Below are 19931 nucleotides of genomic sequence, written 5' to 3'. Positions count from 1 at the left end.
AGGGGAATAAGTTAAAATTGCGTTTGGAAAATTGTAAAAGTTCCAGAAATGGAAAAAACTGCACTTCAAAGGAGAATTGTATACCTAATGCTTTATTTTTTAAGTAAACACATTTTTCTATTTAAAGCAAATCATATTCATTGATAAACGCCGGAAGGAGTAAACTTTCCTATGGAAAAGTTCATTTATTCCCTTGTTTACTTTATTCCACTTTCTGGAAGGCATTTAATTCCATTGAAAGTAAGCTCATTTTTCTATTAGCAACAAAACCTATTCATTGATATTTATAAATTGATTATTATGATTAATTCTGGTTGTAAAGAAGCCCATTGTTTGTGACTGAATCAGTTTTCTGCAGTGAAATTACTCAACGCGTCTAAAGGCTGTCATTGAAAATGCAGAATGGAAGGTTTATTTTGAATAAATAAAGGTTAAGTTTATATTTTTGCCTATGAATAATCAATAAAGACCTCAATAAAACTTAAAAAAAGACAATTATTAACAACACAAAATACAAATATTTGTTTAAAGCAAATACCTCAAAGACTTAGTGTCTAGATGTGCTTTGCTGTTGATGATTATCTCTAGCTGTGTCTTGTAAATGTTTATCCAAAATGTTAACGTTATAAAAATATTTATGAAATATATAATTATATGTTAATTGTAAATTATATAAAAAATTAAGTATCTCTTTTTGAATCTTGTTGTACCGGAAATTGTATCCCATATACTATAATGCCAGATAATTGGAAGCTATATTCATGCCAATAATTGGACAAACTTAACAGATTATCAGGAAAAACGTGTCAACCCATTTCAGATTTTATAAATAGGCAATTGTTACACGTAATCTCCGGAATAAAAAGAGTGTAAATAAAGAAAAACACGCTCCAAAATTGCTTTAAAAAAAGCGAAAAAGCTAACAATAAATGGCTTTTAGCCAGTTTTAAACCAAAGCTTTCGTTTAAGACTTGACTTGATTTTGTTATATAGCTTATTTTAGGGAGCTTTAAGCTGACTAAGACTATACTTTCACCGTTAAATAACAACCCCCAAAAAAGCTCACTGTTATAAAAGACTTTCGCCGCCTGCGAAAAGCTTTTGAAATTTACAAAATTACTGTTAGATCAATGTTAATTTAAGGAAATCGTTTTCTTTATTTAATCATTGTTTGCTTAATTCTAATGTAAGTAATCGTTATAATTAGTAATTTTAATTTCTGTTGTGGTTTTACATTCCGTCGACGCTGTTGCTTTCATACTTCTCATTTGCTTTAGTTTAATAATAATATTCATTATTCATTATAATATACGAGTAATCTCAAACACAATAGAGACAGAGAGAGAGAGACAGAGACACACACATATAGTTAAATTTTTTTTCTTAAATTTTTTGTTGTTGAATTCGTATTACCCAAAAAAAAAAAAAAAAAAAAAAACGATTTTTTAACTAACAAAATAAAACAGAGAGTGAATGAAGAGTGCCAGCCCAAGGATCAACTCCTTGATGTAAGGTTTAACTTTAAAATAAATTCACAAAAACAAGAAATATGTGAAAACTAATAAAGTTTATCAAAAAAATTCATTTTAGTTTGGCAAACACCACAGACTTACAAGTTTTTTCTATATAATTTCCTTTAAAAGAAGTGAAAGAAAAACAGTCATACATCCTGTGATGTACAAATGATGTACACTTTCGGCTGGCACAACTTCATCATCTTCATTCCTAAACTTGCTTTTATTTTTTGGCAAACATAATGGGAACTACAAGTACGTCTAGTGTTTTGTTCAGTTTAGCTTTACCTAGAAATTATATATATATATAGAATATAATTCGCAATATATGTATATCTGTATATATATATATAGATATATGTATATTTTTGTATGTATATATAGTAATATTTTAAAACTCTTTGTAACATTTAATAAAGTTAAACATTGATTGCTCTTGCGTTGTGACAATAAGTTACTATATAATCATATAATCAATCTGTCATTATGTATACATATAGTTCATTTCTATAAATATATCTTTTACATCATTACGTTTTCATAATAATTTACTCCGATACTCGGTTCTCGGTTTTAGTTTCCCCGATTTTCCAACTTCTTGTGCTGATTATCTTTGACTATATTTAATAATAAAAAAATGTTCTAGTTTTTCATTTATACTCTTTCTCTTTTTTTGTTTTCTCCCTTTTGTTTATTTTCTTCGTCGTCCAGCGACATTTTCTCAAGTCAAAATAGAGAGGAAGGCCTGGGACTTTTCTTTGGATAACTTCGTTTTTTTTGGGGAGATTCATTTTCCGGGGGTTGGGAGTGGCTAAAAGTGCTTAGTTTTCCTTCATTTTTCTTGGAGTGCAAAGAAGGCGCAAACCCGAGTTTGTGTTTATGTACAATCTAAAGCTTATTATGGTATATAATCATATATATACTCTATAATCAATAACAACATCGAGACTTATGTAAAGGGAAACGCCATCGACTTGAGAGCTTGATGGTTTCTTCAATTTTAATTTGTTTCTTTTTGAAGTTTGAATCGCCAAAGAAAATGCACCAAAAATGACACAAAAAATATGAACATTTTCTAGTCAAAAAACCGGAAATAAAATTGAAGTAACCCCCAAGGTTTCAACATTAATCCGTATATATTTAAAAGTATTTTATTTTGGGAAACATTTTTTGGGGAGTTACTTTGAACTAAAGGCTGGCTAACTTGCTGGGCTGGGCAAGCAGCAAGCCAAGTTCAAAAATAGTTGATTTTTTATTTAGTTGACTTTCCATTTTCATTACGGATAAATCTCAGAGTCTTAGCCTAGGGTTTTTCTCTCGCTTTAAATGTTAGGGTTTGGTTTTATGTTTTCTTTAAGGTACCTGGTACATTTATCAACTCTCTTGGATTTTTTCTTTTTGGTTTTGTTCTGATTGCACTTGTTGATTGAATCAATCTTTTTTGTCGGGGGTTGAGGAACAGAAATGTCTCTGAATTCGAATGTTCAGATATATGTATAGTCTGTGGGATTGTATTAACTCTTAGTGTCTGCATTTTGGTGGTTTCTTCTGGCGGTGGTTCACGAGTCTACACAACATTCAAAAAAAGTAGGAGTAACTATATAGTTCCTAAGTAAATAGTGTCGACATTGTTAGTTATTCACTAATTTATCAATTCCTGAATATACAATATATTGATTTAATTTCATGTATTAGTTTATTACTGATTAAATAGAGTTATATATTTAATTTTTAAATCGATTGCTGATGGAACCTGAAGAGAGAGTGAAAAAATTTTTATTTACTTCAGAAGTTACTTTTTAATAAAAATTCAAAGGAAAATTTAAGGAAAAACTTTTAATTATTTGAAGATAAATAAAAGCAAATGTAACACAACATGAAGTTTGTTGTTTAATTGATTAAAAATTACATAAATTAAAAAGAAAATGTGTGTTTAATTTTCTATGATGTTTAAAATCATTCAAAAAGATTTAAAAATTTATAAAAACCAAGCTAAATGCCAAAATAAACTGAATTACATTAAATACAAGATATTAAATACAATATATTCAAATTCCCAAACAATAATCCACTTTTAAAATACATTTTCTTGTTGTAAATTAAAACTCAACCTAAAAGTAAATACAAATTCTTGAAAACCCTGCCCAAAATCGTCGTTAATAATTTTTGTACACCAAAATAATAATATAAATTTCTTTCAGTATTTATTAATCGCGTCTTCAACCATAAAATTGCCTTACACGATTATGTATTGTTTGGCAAACACAAACTAATACCGAAAACCAAAACCAATAATTTCCATCCCCCACCCCACCTCCTCACCAATTTGGCCAACGGCATTTTGGCTAAAACGGAGTTCAGTTGGCCAACTGGCAATTGCATTTTGATTTTCTATAATTAGTTTCCGGGGCAATGAGTGGGTTTGCAATGCAAACTAACACGCGTTTCAATTAAGCGCAGTCCGCCCACATTAAATTAGCTTTATTGAGCTGCAAAATGGGGGCGTTGGGGGTGGTGGGGCGTGGCCATTGGAGGGTTAAATCGGCCAGGGGACAAGCCATTAAAAACACAACCCAACCCAACCCAACCCCCCCTCACGCAACCAACAGCATCCTTTGGCCGTGGCATTGGCATTGTCATTGATGCAGCTGTTGCTGCAAAATATTACTCATACGCCACGTTGGCCCGAGGAGAAGAGTGAGATGGAGACAGAGAAAGGGAGGGAGATAGACAGAGAGAGAGAGAGGGTGAGAGAGATAGAGAAGCTGCGAGGCCGAGGAGTAGAGTTCAGGGCTGCGTCCTTGGCCCCCATTTCAAGCCCAACCCCACTCCTCTCACTCTTGCTTTCGTCCTTGAGGCCCAAGCTGCATTTCATTATGTACGTGTTCGGCGTGTGTTTTTTATGTGCAGCTGCCCGGTTCATTAAAATTTCACACAGCCCAAAATGACAAATGTTAAAAATAATGTGGGAAAAAAGTAGCAGCAAAAAAAAAAAAAGGAAAAACGGAGACAGTACAATGAAATGAGCAACTAAAAATATACTTAAAATCACTCATTACTCATCATCATTATCAAATAAAAAAGGTTTAAGTTAAGTTTTGAGAAAAATATTACAGCTTAATGAAAACTACCAAAAAAATATAAATAAATAATAACAAAATTAACTAAGACCGTTGGGAGAAAATTTCTTCGCTTTTTAGAAGAGATTCGATGTTAAGACAAATAGATTTATAAGACAAGGAATTTTCTAAAGTCTAATTAACCTTAAAAAATTGTTTGTCTGACAAGTTCTATTTGTCTTAAAATTTATATTAAACATTTCTTAACAAAAATTGATAAATAAAAGTAAAGTAGAAAAAATAAGTATCCATAAGAAAAGGCTTTAAAATAATATAATATGTCAGTTTGAAATATAAATAACAAAATAGAGTAACAAAGTTAAGAGTTAACTTCTTGGCTCTTTAGAAGAATTAAGATTTTAAGACAATTATATTTATAAGATAAAAATAAAACAAGACAGTTGAGAGAGTATTTCTTGGTTTAGATTTGAAGACAAATAGATTTGTTAGTACATACATTTTCTAAGGTTGAATATACCCTAAAAAATGCACAGCCTTACGATTCAGTTTGTCTTATAATCATAAATAATAATTCCTGATACAAATTTTTAATCAAAAGCATTTAAAAACCTCTTCTAAGTGTTGTATATTCAATGTCAAATTAAGCAGAAATAAATTTTTATTAAAAAAGAACTCTACAAGAGTTATTAAAAAAATATGAAATGAAAATTGGTCATAATATTTGGATAATTAGATATCAATGTAAATGTTTAACTTATAACAAAAATGACATTTAAATTGAAATCAATTAAATAATAATAATATATGTTCCACACTCACCGCGGTTAATTGTTCCTTTTTGTTGCTGTCCAATTTTCTCGGTTATAAACATTCAAGTTTCGCGAAATTAGTCATGTTTTTTTTTATTTTGTTTTGCGCTATTTTGGGTTTACCTCGAAACGCTTCTTTAACACTCCAATTAAATTTTATGGTTATGGGGTTTGTTTCTTTTACGAATATATATATTCTGGCGGGTATTTCCTCAGGCGGTAATGGTGGGCGAGGTGCTGATTTGAGGCGTGGCACTTGGCACAGGTGTGTGTGTGTGTTAACCGAAATTTTCAGTTTTTCTTACTATTTGCATTTCGTTTTGGTTTTACTTTGTTTCTCTTTTTGGTTTTGTTTCATTTTTTGGTTGGTTTCCACTTTCTCTCTCTTTTTTTTTTTTTTGTTAACAATTCTTTTCATCTTAAACTGCTTCTCGCTGGCTCTTTGTTTAACTGCAGTTTTTCCATTTTCGAAGTTTTATATTTTTTCACAGCTTTCTCTCTCCACCTCTGCCTCTCTTCTCGTTCATTTTCCGTGCGATTTTCCGCGTTTTTCCTCTCTTTGTTTCCATTGGGCTTGCTGCGGTTTTGCGGTTTGTTTGTTTGCTTTATGCGGCAGCCGCGAAAAGCAATTTCCCGGCGGAAAGGAGGAGTGCGAGCGAGTGGGGAGAGTGGAGCACGAAATGTTAATAAAGGTCCAGCTTGGAGTATCCATGCGTTTTGTTTGTATTGCTCAGTGTCCACCCAAAAAAAACCATACCATCGTCCTTTTGCTGCTGCTCCTGCTGCACCTGCTCCTCCTCCCTTCCAGCCGATCTGCCCTCCAAAAGCCTTCCTCCTTTCCCCTCTCGAATCGAATCCTTAAATCGTCAATTTCCAATCCATCCCATATCCAACCTGCTGCTGTCTTCCTGCCATCCTGCCATCTTGCCATCCTGCCATCCTGCTGTCCACTACCTCCCACCTCCGTTGATGTTCTTGCCAGCCGCTTATGTCTGCACGGGCACATTACTGTCGGCCTCCTGCAGAACGGGCGCTGTCCACACACCGCTGCCGCTCCGTGTCTTCCGCTGCTGCACAATGCCATCCATAATGTCCAGCTGCAAGTTATGTATGCTGCCGCGATGATCGGTCAACGGTGGTCCACCAACGGCGCTGCCACGGCGGCTGCCACTGGAAAAAGGATAAGGAAAAATGGAAAATTAATTTTAAATAATCGAAAAAATAGCAACAAGTGTTGCTTTTATTAATATATTATCTTTATATAGATTGATATGTGTGTAAAAAATATAATTATTTATATCAAGGAATTTAGTTGAATTCAATTCTTCCAAAAATATAATTAATTAATGGAATTTAATAAAATGATTGAGGAAAATTGGAATATACATTTTACAAAATCTAAATATAGAAAAGAGTATTTCCTTTTATCAACCTATATTCTATATAGAGTACTGAAACTTGTTGAATTTAAGTCTTCCAAAAATATAATTAATAATTCAATCAAAGCAAAACTAAATTTTCAAGAACAAGAAGAAAGTATATTAACTTCAGGAAGCCAACATATATATACTCGTATCGTATCGTATCGCTCATAACTAAACAGAAGTTATTATATATCATATTCTTCTTTGAATCGATATTTATCAATATTTTTATATGGCAATTTTTTCAACAAATCAAAGTTTAAAAAAGTCATAACTAAGCCAAAAATTCATTTATTTTAATTCGGAAAGCTGTCCTATGTTAGATTTTCTTAGGTTAATAAATCTGTGTACTCAATTTAAAATTGAACAACATTTCAAATTTTTCAATTTTTTTTGTGGAAATTTTAACGATAAAACCCCTTGAAAAATTTTGAAAAATTAAAAAAAAAAAAATTACCAAAAAAAATAGCTTAAAAGATTTTCCTGATGATGGTGATCAAGAATATATATGATTTATAGGGTCGGAAATGACTCCTTCAATGCTTTTCAAGCTTTTGACTGAAATGTAATAACTTTGTACTATGAAATAGAAATATTAAATTTTACTTTGTATACATCAATAAACAGTATTGAATTGATTACATAAGTAAATAATAATATATTATTCAATCTATTTTAACTCGATCAAGTAATGATTAAATTGGGAAACTGAATAGATCGACATAATACTGATGTATAGTAAGTAAATATGATCAGTAAGTATCAATGAACATTAAGTAACTATGATCAGTAATTAAATATGATCACTAAGTATCTATGATCAGTAACTAACTCTGAACAGTAAGTATCTATAAAAATTAAGTAACTCTGAACAGTAGGTATCTATGACCAGTAAGTATGTATGTATGATCAGTTACTAACTTTGAACACTAATAAACAATGACTTGCAACTTTTGTAACACAACACATTCCTGGGACCTGGCCGGCAGAAGTCACTTCGTTCTGGGGATGTTAGAACAAGTTGGGAATCATATGCGCAGATGTGCGAGATTTTTTTGGAACAAATTTAAGACCAAGCAATAAAACTATTTAGTTATTCTTCTATATAATTTTAACAATAAATAAATCGGAGCATGGCGAATCGGTGGACTATATATATATACATATATATAGCTGCCATAGGAACGATCGGAACATTTTAAGAAAAAATATTATAACTTTTCCAGTTTTCAACAGATTTTCATCAAATTTAAGATATAGCCATTTTATATTATTTTACAGTTTTGTGTAAAATTTGCTTAAAATCAGACTACTATATCATATAGCTGCAATACAAACGATTGTTAAAAATAGAGGAAAAATGCAAAGGCTGCCCCCATAGATAGTAAGTGGTTGATGGGTCTGCGGTTATCACTTTAGCATAAATTATACGCCCCGTGGTCCCCGTTTGCCAACTCTAGTACCATTTCCATTGCCCATTGCCCATTGCCATTGGTTGACTTGGGCTCGTAAAGTGCGTTGGGCGTTTAATGGACACGCGACACGGGGGAAATTGTTCTCGGGAGGAAGAACTGAACCAGGGATTGGGAGCTGGAAGCTGGCACCGAGCAAGGAAGCTGGGTGGGATGCAATTTAAATAAACACCATGGCCCACAACACACACACAAAAAAACTTGAGGGACAAACGTAATGTGGATGTGGTCAGAATAGGCACTGAATTTGGATTAAATAGACAAATGATGGACGACTTTGTACAGGTTGGGGTTTGTTTTAAAACTTGGATAAATTAAAATGAAATCAAAAACAGTTTGAAAAGCATCGAAAAAAGTATAACGTTGAGAAAAATGTTAAAAATTAATTTAAACAGCATTAAAATAAATGAAAAGGTTGTGAATGTTACCTTTTTCTTTTTAGAAATAACAAATAGCAAACAGCATTTAATATAAAATATGTCAGATGATATGAAAAAATGTGTAAGCAAATACTCTTCATTCATTTACAATACTAATTTAATTTTATATAGATGTATAAGATTTAGATAAATAGAGAATTGATTCGTATTTCAATAAAAATACAAATACAAATGTGACTTTCTCTTATTTTCGCATAAAAGCTTTTCCCAAAAATGTAGGCTGCACCCTCTTATAATCCCAGGGATTTTATTGCATCTCCGCATCGATGACTGGAGTCATTATTGGGACACTGTTATTTCATATGGCAATGCCCGGACACAGTTTATGACAATCTCATCTCATTATGCCTCTAGCTATATGTACGTATATCCTCAACCAGCCCCCTATTTTCCATTCCCAATTCCAATCCGGAACCAAATTCGAATTCCTTGCCGCCTCCTTTTACCATTAGGGTATCAAAATGCGGCTGTCACAGTACAAAAGCTGGGAAACAGCCGGCGGCGCAATTCAATTAGGCCCGGTACATAGAATCGGTGATGGGAAAAGGAAAAGAGATGACTGGTCAAAGGCACTGAGAGAAATTTTAAGCCATAAATGGGAGTTCAAAAAGAGACTCTAACATTACCGAAAATATGTTTAACAGAGAAAAGAATGCGGTCCAAGGTAATCATATGTTTATGGAATATATAGGAAGTATATCGATATTCTTATAATATATATATCGAGAATAAAAGTCCGATATAATATTCTGCACAAAAATATATATATATATCAACATCTTTAGCTCTTATTTATTGATCTTGAAAACATTTTATTGATGTTTGTATCCTATATATCGAAATGTGTATCGATATTCCAAATATATATCGTGGGGGAAATCAAATATTGACAGAAATATTGTATTCAATATAAAGTTAAAATATCGATTTAATCGAACAATATTTAAAATATGGTATACTATTTATCTTTCCCTATTTACTATTATATTATTTTATTTCAATATCTTTTGATATATTGAACTATCGATTGACTATCGATTTAATGCACATAGATTTCCATGTAAAAATTTATTTATTAATTTATTTATTTTAGGTCTAGTTATCCTTACAATAAAACACTAAAAATTACATAAAGCTTTCCTTTTTTCCTCTTTCTTTCCTTCTTCCTAAATTGTTTGTTTTTTTTCCTAGTGTCCTGACCAAAAGAAGTTGTAACTATGGTTCCGTGTCCTCTACACTACACTTCCGGTTGGCTAATGGCGCCGGACATGACCAAAGCAGGAGTATTACTCTATGGACAATGAGAGTGCAAGAGGGATAGAGAGAGAGGGAGAGAGGGAGGGATAGAGAGAGAGGGAGGGATAGTGATAGGGAAAGAGGGAAAGAGAAAGGGAAATAGAGAGGGAGAAAGAAAGAGAGAATGAGAGAGCCTTACCTAAAGGAAACTCCGGAAATGGACTCTCGCCGATTGCGACCAAAGAGCGTCGGTGGAACAGCCGAAATGGTGACCACCGAATGTCGTCTTCCGCCGGCCGTTGGATTGGCCTTCTGCGAGAGCGTGGCCAGGAACTCCACCTCCTTGGGACTGAGACCGCCGGTCTCGCCGCCAACCTCCGACAGACGTCGCACCTGGCTGGCGGTAATGCCCTCGGTGATCTGAAGCGAGGGCAGCGAATGCTTTCGCCTCTGCTGCATGTCGGGGAAGGGGCAAAGCAAATACGGATTCACCGGTGAATCCGGCTCCGAATCATCGCTATTGGAACGCTTTGTGCCACCGGCAGGATCACAGCCACCGATGGCGCCCTCCAAATCATCACCATCCTCGGGGGCATGCGATTCCTCCACCACGATCAGTGGCTCCTGGGTGCTCAGGTTGAAAACGGGCGTAAACGAGGAGCGACGCATCTTGACCAACCTCTATGTCTCTGCTGGACTCTCTGAAAAATAATTAAAAAATTAAATCGGATTAATTAGGTATATAATTTAATGAAATCTGATATTATAATATATCTTGGGAGGATTTTAAATAAATGATCTAAATCTTCTGGAATTATTTGAAACAAGTTTAAAGTTCTTGTATTGCGACACCCTTAGATTTAATTTTATATTTTAAGGATTTATAGGAATTTTTCTTACAGTGTCTTTAAATATTCGCAGCTTGTGCTGCTGTTGACATTTTGCGGTCACTGTGCCCAGGCTGCGACAGCAACTTTCCAGCAATCAAATTCGGTTAGCACAAATTTAAATCAACTGCAAAAGTTTGCCACAGCTGAGCTTGATTTTTGCGGGCCACAACTTTTGTTTACTTTGATTGTGTAAATTTGCTGATAAAAAAAAGAACAAAAAAAATGATACATAAAAATGGTAAAAACTGGCAAAAGCAGAGACAAAAAAGAGCTAAAAAGAAAATAATGAAAACATGGCAAAGTGTCAGGATAAACATGGAATCAATTTGTCGCTCCATAAAACCTAATAGGATTATTTAAGTATTTATTATTTTGAATGAAAGAAAATATGAAATATTTTGAATTTTTTGTATAAATTACATAAAAAAATAATGAAAATATATTAAATAATGTATAAAATTATTAAAAGACCAAAGAATACAACAATTAATTCTTATTTTCCATAAAAAAAACATTCTTCTTTTTGCGATGAAAGTGAGACTTGATGCTTTCTACTTTTGGTTTGATTATTTTTGCTTTCAACTATGTAGCTGCTTGACATTGTTTTTTGTTTTGTTAATTAACGTTCAAAGTAAAGCACTTGATCAATATAAGTGTATTGTTTTACCCAGCATAAAAAAAACACAAATGCAAATCAGGTAACTCAATGCCAAAGGTTAAACTTTTCCCCCTGTTGCTGCTATATTTCCCCATTCGCATTTTAATTAGCCTTTGTGCATTATAATTACACTGCAGTGCCGTCGGGACAAAGCGAATATTCTCCTCGATGCCAGGCAGCAAATCCCAAGCACAAACCGAAACAGAGACAAAAAATATGTACACGAAAATGTGTCCCAAAATGAAAATGTCTCAATTAATTGAATTGAATTGAAAAGGAAGCCAAACACAAAAAAATATATATAATATAATATATATAAACCCCTTTTCTAGGTGGCAGAACAATAGGTTCTGCAAAAAGAAAAAACACAATAAAAAAAGAGAGCATACCTTTCGGGGCTGGGTTCATTGCGCATACGCCTCGTGGGCCCCGAAAAGCCAATGTGAAATGTGCCGAAAATGTAAATGAAATTGTTATTAAGCATTAGGCCCATCAAAATCACAAAAGGAAAGAAAAGAAAGAAAAGATTTTCCTTTCGTTCCTGTGTGTGTGTGTGAGCTTAATTCAACTCAAGGACCTGAGATGCGAACCTTGTCCAGGAGTTAAAAAATTGGTGAGACTTTATGCTTATCTAAGGATTCATGGTGCAGGCATTTATATTCCTTCCGAGTAATTTCTTTTAATTTATCAAATAAAAAGTTAAAAGTTAAGAATATTTAAATACTTTAAGAAATGTTAAATTTATATATATAATCATGTATTTAATATAAAGTTACAGACGCCTTTTTAAGGCTACTAAAAATAGTAGAAAACTTAGAAGAACCCGACAACTGAAATCTTTAATATTGTTATTATTTCCTCAAGGACTTTTCCCTCGAGCATCACTTTGGCTACGATTTAGCTGACTTTACTGGCGCCATAGAGCTGCCAATTGAGTTAACACACACAAACACACACACTCACACACGCTAAACACTATTCCATGTGTAGTACGAGTGTGACTTTGGCCAATGCCAAAAATGCCAATAATGAGCGTCTATTAATAGCAAACCGAATCGACGACGATTTGCCGCGATTTCATTCGATTCCCGGATCGAATTCAACCTGGCCGGCAGCCAGCATCCCAGCCCTTAACCTCCACCTCCTCCTCCTTCTCCTCCTCCTCTTCGTCCTTTTCCACCTCTTGTGGCACTGTGAGCAGCATGTAATTAGCCAAAGAGCCAACACACACACATACAACACTCACACATGTCCGCATTTAAGACCAGGGAACAACAAAAGGGAATTGCCAGCATTTAAACACAGGGCAAAATATGATAATAAATATAATAATGTGTATATTATAACTAGGAATATATAAAAATATACAAACATATAGAAATATATAAAAATATGCTAATTATATATGAAAATATATAAAAATATTTTAAGCAAGAAAAGGAAACAAACTTCGGAAAGCAGAATTTTATAAACTTTTCTAGCTTAGTTTAAAATATTCCCATTTATCAATATTTTTATTTGACAATTTTTTCGAAAAATCAAAGTTTTAAAAACTCATAACTAAGCCAAAAATTCATCAATTTTAATTCGGAAAGCTGTCCTATGTTAGTTTTTAATAGTTTAATAAATCTGTATATTCAATTTAAAATATAAAAGAATTTTAATTTTTATCAATATTTTTTGGAAATCTTAACGATGAAACCCCTTAAAAAAATGTTGAAAATTTTAACAATTTTATTTTTCTGCCTGAGATGTCTTGATTGATTGGGCTGCTGATGCTGATCAAGAATATATATGATTTATAGGGTCGGAAATAATTCCTTCACTATGTTTCAAGCTTATGACTAAAATTATAATACCCTGCAAGGGTATAAATGATATTTAATCAAATTCAAGCATATTTTCCCTCTGTGTATACATTCAAAAAAAAAAAGAAAATGGGAAGCAAAAATGAAAAAAATTGCCTCATTTAAATTTCTCTTTTGGCGTTTCCCGCGATGAAAATGAAAATTGACAAGCGTCTCCCGCTCTCGCTATCCCTTTTTCTTCCTCTCTCTCTCTCTCTCTTTCTCCCTTTCGCCCTCTCTCCCTCCCTTTCTCCCGCTCTCTCTCTCTCTCTCACCTTCTCTCTATCTCCAGAGATTGTTATAGGTTAAGGCAGAAGCTGGTATTGTAAGCTCTGGCCAAAAATTCAAATCGCTTTTTTCCCTCACTAAGTACTCACCGTGTGAGCTGACAGATAGACCCACCGGGAACTGATGAAAGTCGGTTCCCAAAAAGAGAGATATATGTATGTATGTATGTACATATATGAACAGGCAGTCCTGGGAAATGGTCGGAAAAGGGGAAAACGGAAGGGAGACGGGTGGAAAAGTTTCACCAACTACAGAAACTACAATGAAAGCGAAGGGGAGCAGCACAATCGAGTGGCTCAATTATGATATGTTATATATATCTCCACCTATGGTCCGACCTTTAAATTATTCCCAAAGAAGGTCACGATTTAACTAAAGGAACTTTAATACGATTTCATTATTTGATTGTAGAATATCTTAAAGTATAGGAAAACTATAGGGTATTTTAATAAATGGAAATTGTTATCTTAAAGTGATTAAAAATATATTGAAAGTGAAAAAAAAAATCAATAGACAACTTGTTATTAAAATTTTTATCATTAAAATCACTTGAAAAATAATTCCAAATAATTTAATTAATAGGATATAGTTGGTAAACCAAGAAATATTTGACATAATTTATTACAGACTACAAAAGAATATGGTAATATATATATATATATATGTATATATTAATATATATTTTATTATAATATTTTTCAGCCATGTGAAATCATAGAAAATTAAACCTATTTTATAAAGAGAGTTTCTACTTGTGAAAATTTTAATTCTGTTTAGATTCAAACAATAAAACATAGCTCAATCAGTCTCAAGTAATATTTTTAATAACTTTATTTATTGTATTCAAACAAACCAGCTTTAAAGTACTAACATGTAAGTAATAAAATAATACAAATTAAATTCCAAAGCACTAAAGGAATTACGCTACACTTTAACTTTATTATTTATAAAACACTTTAAATTCAATTCAAATGTGATCTCACACCCCCACCTTTGTCAAGCATTTAAGAATTTAAATAACGGATTTATTATGTATTTAAATAACATTAAAAATACGCAAAAGGGGGGAAAAAATGAGAGAAAATCCAGAGACCAATTCCAATACAAATTCCCCACGAGGCCTTCGATTTTCCTGTTTTTTTTTATCCAGGGGGGAAAAACAGCGGGGGGACAGTCAATTTGAGTAGCACTCAAACATTTAAATTTGATTTATCGGCGGAAAGCGGAGCGAGCTGCGAACCGGCATTGTAAACGCAATCAACTTCAAAATGGTTTAATTAGAAGCGAACAGCTCGAAGGGGGGACAAGGAGAAAAGGGGACAGGGGACCTGGAAGGTTTGGGATACCGGGAAGAACGTGACCCTTGAATGTGACACCCCCATGGGCCAAAAATACAGATAGGCGATACGGTCAATCAGACACGGAGCATCCGAGCCCCGAAACCGGAGACCAAAACCCAGTCCCCAGGCGACTTTTGCCTTCCAAAGACTGAAGACACTTGGCCAAAAAGGTATTATTATAAATAAATAATATAAAAATAATAATATATAAAAATAATATATAAAAAAATAATATAAAAATAATAATATATTAATAAATAATATGATTTAAATTTGAAAGGTTTTAGTATAAATTAATCATATTAAATGTAAGATAATGTGTAATGACAAAAAACATTTGATAATCTAAAATTATTGTTTTTATTTTTAATAAACTTTAAAAGCAAACAAGCATTAAGATACGATAATTTTTAATAAAGCAAAGCAAGTATATTAATATATAAAAATATATAAATATATGTAAAATTATACAAATATCATTTTAGAACAATTGAATAATCCTTTTTAATATCTTTTAAGTTAAAAAGTTAAAAGTTTTAACATTTAATAATTCCAAATAGAAATATATTTTTAATAATGCAAATTATTATAAAAATATATAAAAGAAATATCAATTACAAAGTATTAAAAAAAAAAACAAAAACAAAAAATTACTACTTTTCATAAAATTACAAAATATAAATATATAAAACAATAAATAATACAAATACTAACATCATTTCAAGTAAATTACAAATGTAAGAAACTACTTAAAAATCATCAATTAATTAATAAGACTTATCTCAAAAATATACAAATATTTACTTGTCACTCTTAAGTAATTTGTATTTCTGGATTAACTATTTAAAGGACGCTTACATTTCTCGCAGTGCACTCAACCACCCCCCAAAGTTCGTCTATGTTTACATGGCGAACTGTTTGAGTCCGTCTACAAAAAGCGTATTTCAATTTAAATTTATTTTTATTACATTTAAGCGGATTTTCAACAGAGGACCACAGACCAACGAAGGCACAACAACAGCAAAAAAAAAAGCATCAAAAATAATTACAGTGACAAATATTTATGAATCGCACTTTGGACCAAAGAATGAAAAGGCGGTGGAGAGAAAATCGCCCCCCCCTGAGGGATTTAAAAAACCACTTGAGTGGTCAGACAGCATTTAGATACAATTAACTTTTAAAATCGACATTGTGCCACTTTTAAAACAAATTTAATGCGCTTAATTATATATGGAAAAAAGGACAAAGTTTGAAATGAAAACAAAGCAAAAAATAATAAAATATGAGTAATTATAAAGCAACCTCTCTCTAAAACAAAAAAAAAAACAAAAAACAAGTCTGACTAATTAGGAAAAACTGTTTGCTAATATTTATTTAATAATATCAACTATAATTAAATATGATTAATTATAAAGCTACCTTTATTATCATTCTCTCTGATAATACTTATTTATTTATTTAGCCATAAAATATTTTCAATTGCATTTACAAAATTAATTCCATGATTATTTGCATCTTGTAATGTTGTGTCCGTGTAATATTATGTTTATTTAACTGCAAGATAATTGTTATTGAAGTGCACACACGACTGATGTAATTCGAGTGGCGGTCACATGCCTGACTTGTTTACCTTCTAAATAAATAATAAATATTTTATTGCACAATTATTCTGAGCCACTGAGTCAGTTGTTGGCCTGTGATAAATGTCCAGACAATCGGTAACAATGAATACAAATGCTGGAGCTCCTCCTCTCCCTCCTCAGACACTTGCAGTTGACAATCCCAAAAAAAAGTTATCTATAAATACATATTCAATTGTGGAAAGAAATCGAAGAGCGATTTATCGGTTGCATTGATTGAGATAAATGGCCAGAAATCCATTTCATACTCCCCCCTCCTTCCATCCCCAAAAGTAAATAAATAAATAAATGACCGTCTGAAATGGGTGTATATTTTGTGGCATCAAGAGAAATGTCTGGTTATAGCCATATTGGCAAAGGCTATGAATATCTTTTTTTTTATATATATATATATAATTTTGTTGGCCGTAAATCTAAATTGAATGACAGGAATTGGGGTTCACGACCATAAAGCACCTGAAACAGGTGGTATTCCTTTATCTTCTATCCGCTGTGATAACTAACTTGTTGCTCTAGAAATTCCCCCTTCGAGAAGTAAGAAGGGAAAGTGCCTATAATTTGAGTTGAAATCTTTATTAAAATACTTGAGAACTTTTTGGTGAATTTAGTTGGCACACTGAGCGAAATTTTGAGGGGACTTATAAGCGATTTTAAAAGAAGGTATAGTAGTTGGTAGGAAATTGTATATCAAGTGTTAAATTATTTCAAAAGCAATAAACTGTCTGAAAATCATTTAAATAAATTTAAACAGAACCCTTACAAATTTTGATATATTTTATTATTTATCAGGCTTAATCATTTTATAGCTATCCTCTTTTCGTTAGCATTCTTAATATATCTTTTATAGTGATCATGAAATTATTAGATTTATTTTATATAAATAAATATTATAAAGTAATTCCCATTCTAATTTCAACTTATTTCCTGCAGTGCATCTGCTTTTTGTGGAAATGATAAATTGAACTCTTCAAATTTCATATCTTCATCTAAGGCCCAAAGGACCCAAAACAATTTGCTGACCTAACCAAGGAGCAGACACACACACACACACACACTCAGGAAGTGGGGGAAAATTCCAAGGCAGTGACATTAGACCTCCGTCACAGCCAAAAGCGGAAGTGGCAACTCTATATAGGACCCCCCTTACCCTCCTTCCCAAGACTTTTCCAAGACTTTTCCCTCGGTCTGCTGCTAATAAATGATGGCGCAATGATTTTGCGTGATTGTCGGCACGTGATGGCGCTGCAAATGATTCCAAAAAGAGGAGCAAAGAAATCATAAATGTGAAATGAAAATTTCCAGCCATCGTCAAAAGCATTCTCTTCATATTTTTCCCCTAGCTTTTCCCCTAGCTTTTCCCTTCCGAGAAAGAGAGAGAGAGCAAGTGCGAATGAGGAGCCGACATTTATTGATTTCAATTGCAGGCGGCGGCCGGCAGGCAACAGGCAACAAAATGTCAAATGTTTGCCAAATATGAACTGCCAGCGATAATCAAGGAATACTACAGACTTGTTGGTACTATATAATATATATATTATATATTTGTTATGATATATATTAATTATAATATATTTCAATTGATTTTATAAGGATTAATTGCTTTCAAATCAAGCTATAAACTTCTACAAAATGTTTAAAGCTCTGCGATGTGTGTCTTAAAAGTTATTCTTAGAATTAATTTAATTAATGCATGAAATTTAATATAATTATTTTTAATATATATAAAAATTCGATAAGAAAGAACCAGACAACCTTTAGCATTTTTCAACAACAATTTGATACCCTTTAAAGGTCGAGCACACAGGATTAAGAGCAGAGAAAACCCCTTGGCCCCCGTGGAACCTCTTTAAAAAAGGGTCAAAATGGGATCCTGGCGGACGACTTCCGGCCTTTGGCCATGGCGGAAGGTGGGGATATAGGCAGAAATAAGGGGAAATGAGGACTTATTGTGGCATGATTGAACCGAGAAAAACGAAGCCAGGAACCCAAAAAAACCGAAAACCGAAACCCGAAAACCGAAACCGAAATACGAACCCAACCTAATGGATGCGAGACTGAAAGACGAACTGAGTATTTAATCACGGATTAGTCGAAAAGTTTTGTACCTCCGCAGGACTCTTGTAATGAGTTCTGAGCCCAGGACTCTCGAGGCTTTACAATGACTTTGACAGGAGACGACGAGAAGACGAAGACGAAAAAACAAAACAACTTTGGCCCCGCAAGTTTTTTGAGTGGCGAAAGTTTTTCGTTTATCTCGCCTGCAGTCGGTTTGTTTTTCCTCAAATCTCTCTCTCTCTCCTCCTCTGTCTCTAATTATTATGCCGAAATTGGAAAACTGCACAGACTTTTCCATTCCAATTGCTCAGCCCAAGGTGCTCAAAGCCAACTATTTCCACATCAATTTTAATTATTTCCCTGGAAATTTAATTGAAAAACCGGATAGGAATCTGTTGTCAACGGGTGCCAAATTCTTGGAAAACTCTTTCCTAGATATTTTCCTTGAATAGGGTTTCCCACTTTTCTGTTTTGTTATTTCTAAATTTGTATTTGCTTACAATCAATCATGAGGCAGTTATCCCTGCCAACACAGACATCATCAATCATTGCAGTTTGGAGAGATATATTTTTAAGCAGAACTTGTTTGGTGAGTGTTATTGTCATCATTTAAATATATTTTTAAATCAGTTACCTAATTTTTTATTTCATTTAAGTACGATAAAATAAATAAATAAAAATTATTATGTTATCATACAAATTATTATTTTAAAATTATAAAAAATTTGTGGCTGGTTTTCCTTACAAAATATTGATTATCCGTTACTAATTCCAGGACATATATATATATATATATATATATGTAGCTTCATTTGGTCCTTATTCGTTATATTACAAATTATTATTTGATGATGATTGCACTTATTAAATGAGTTGGGTTTTCTTTTTAACTCAAGCGTTTCACGTTTCTCTTTTCTCATTTCACGTTTTTCTCGTTTCTCGTTTCCTTTTCCATTTCCAGTTCACTTTCACTTTCCATTTCATTTCATTTCACTTGGTTTTCGGGGGAGGATTTTCCCTTTTCTTTTTATGGGCCCATTGTCAATTTACAATTTGGCTTTGACATTGTCCTCATTTGAGTAAATCAAATGGCTGTCGTAAATGTATCCCCGACTGAGAGATCCTTGGCATCCTTGGCATCTTCTTTATGACCCCCCATATAAATCCCATTTTGTTTATCTTAATTTACCTAATACGAGCTCCTTTTTTACGCTGTGCAAATGGACTCTCGTCGCCGC

At 32.9% G+C, this 19931-nt stretch overlaps 1 protein-coding gene across 1 annotated transcript in view; it reads right to left on the bottom strand.

The window, feature by feature from the left end:
- Positions 1–1133: 1133 nt before the first annotated feature.
- Positions 1134–19931, bottom strand: part of LOC110184434 (uncharacterized) — a 61238-nt gene continuing 42440 nt past the window's right edge. Inside the window, exons 3-5 of the mRNA XM_086826785.1 lie at positions 10175–10676; positions 5414–6573; positions 1134–3267 (exon numbers count right to left, since the gene is read on the bottom strand). Of these exons, the coding sequence (XP_086682911.1) occupies positions 6390–6573; positions 10175–10644 (654 nt within the window). The 5' untranslated portion in view covers positions 10645–10676 and the 3' untranslated portion in view covers positions 1134–3267; positions 5414–6389. The remainder of the gene's footprint in view (positions 3268–5413; positions 6574–10174; positions 10677–19931) is intronic.

This window comes from Drosophila serrata, unplaced genomic scaffold (assembly GCF_035046125.1).
Source record: "Drosophila serrata isolate PLE 108 unplaced genomic scaffold, ASM3504612v1 contig_8, whole genome shotgun sequence".
Lineage (NCBI taxonomy): Eukaryota > Metazoa > Arthropoda > Insecta > Diptera > Drosophilidae > Drosophila > Drosophila serrata.
Note: the sequence above shows the minus strand (reverse complement) of the source record. Positions and strands in the feature narration are given on the sequence as shown.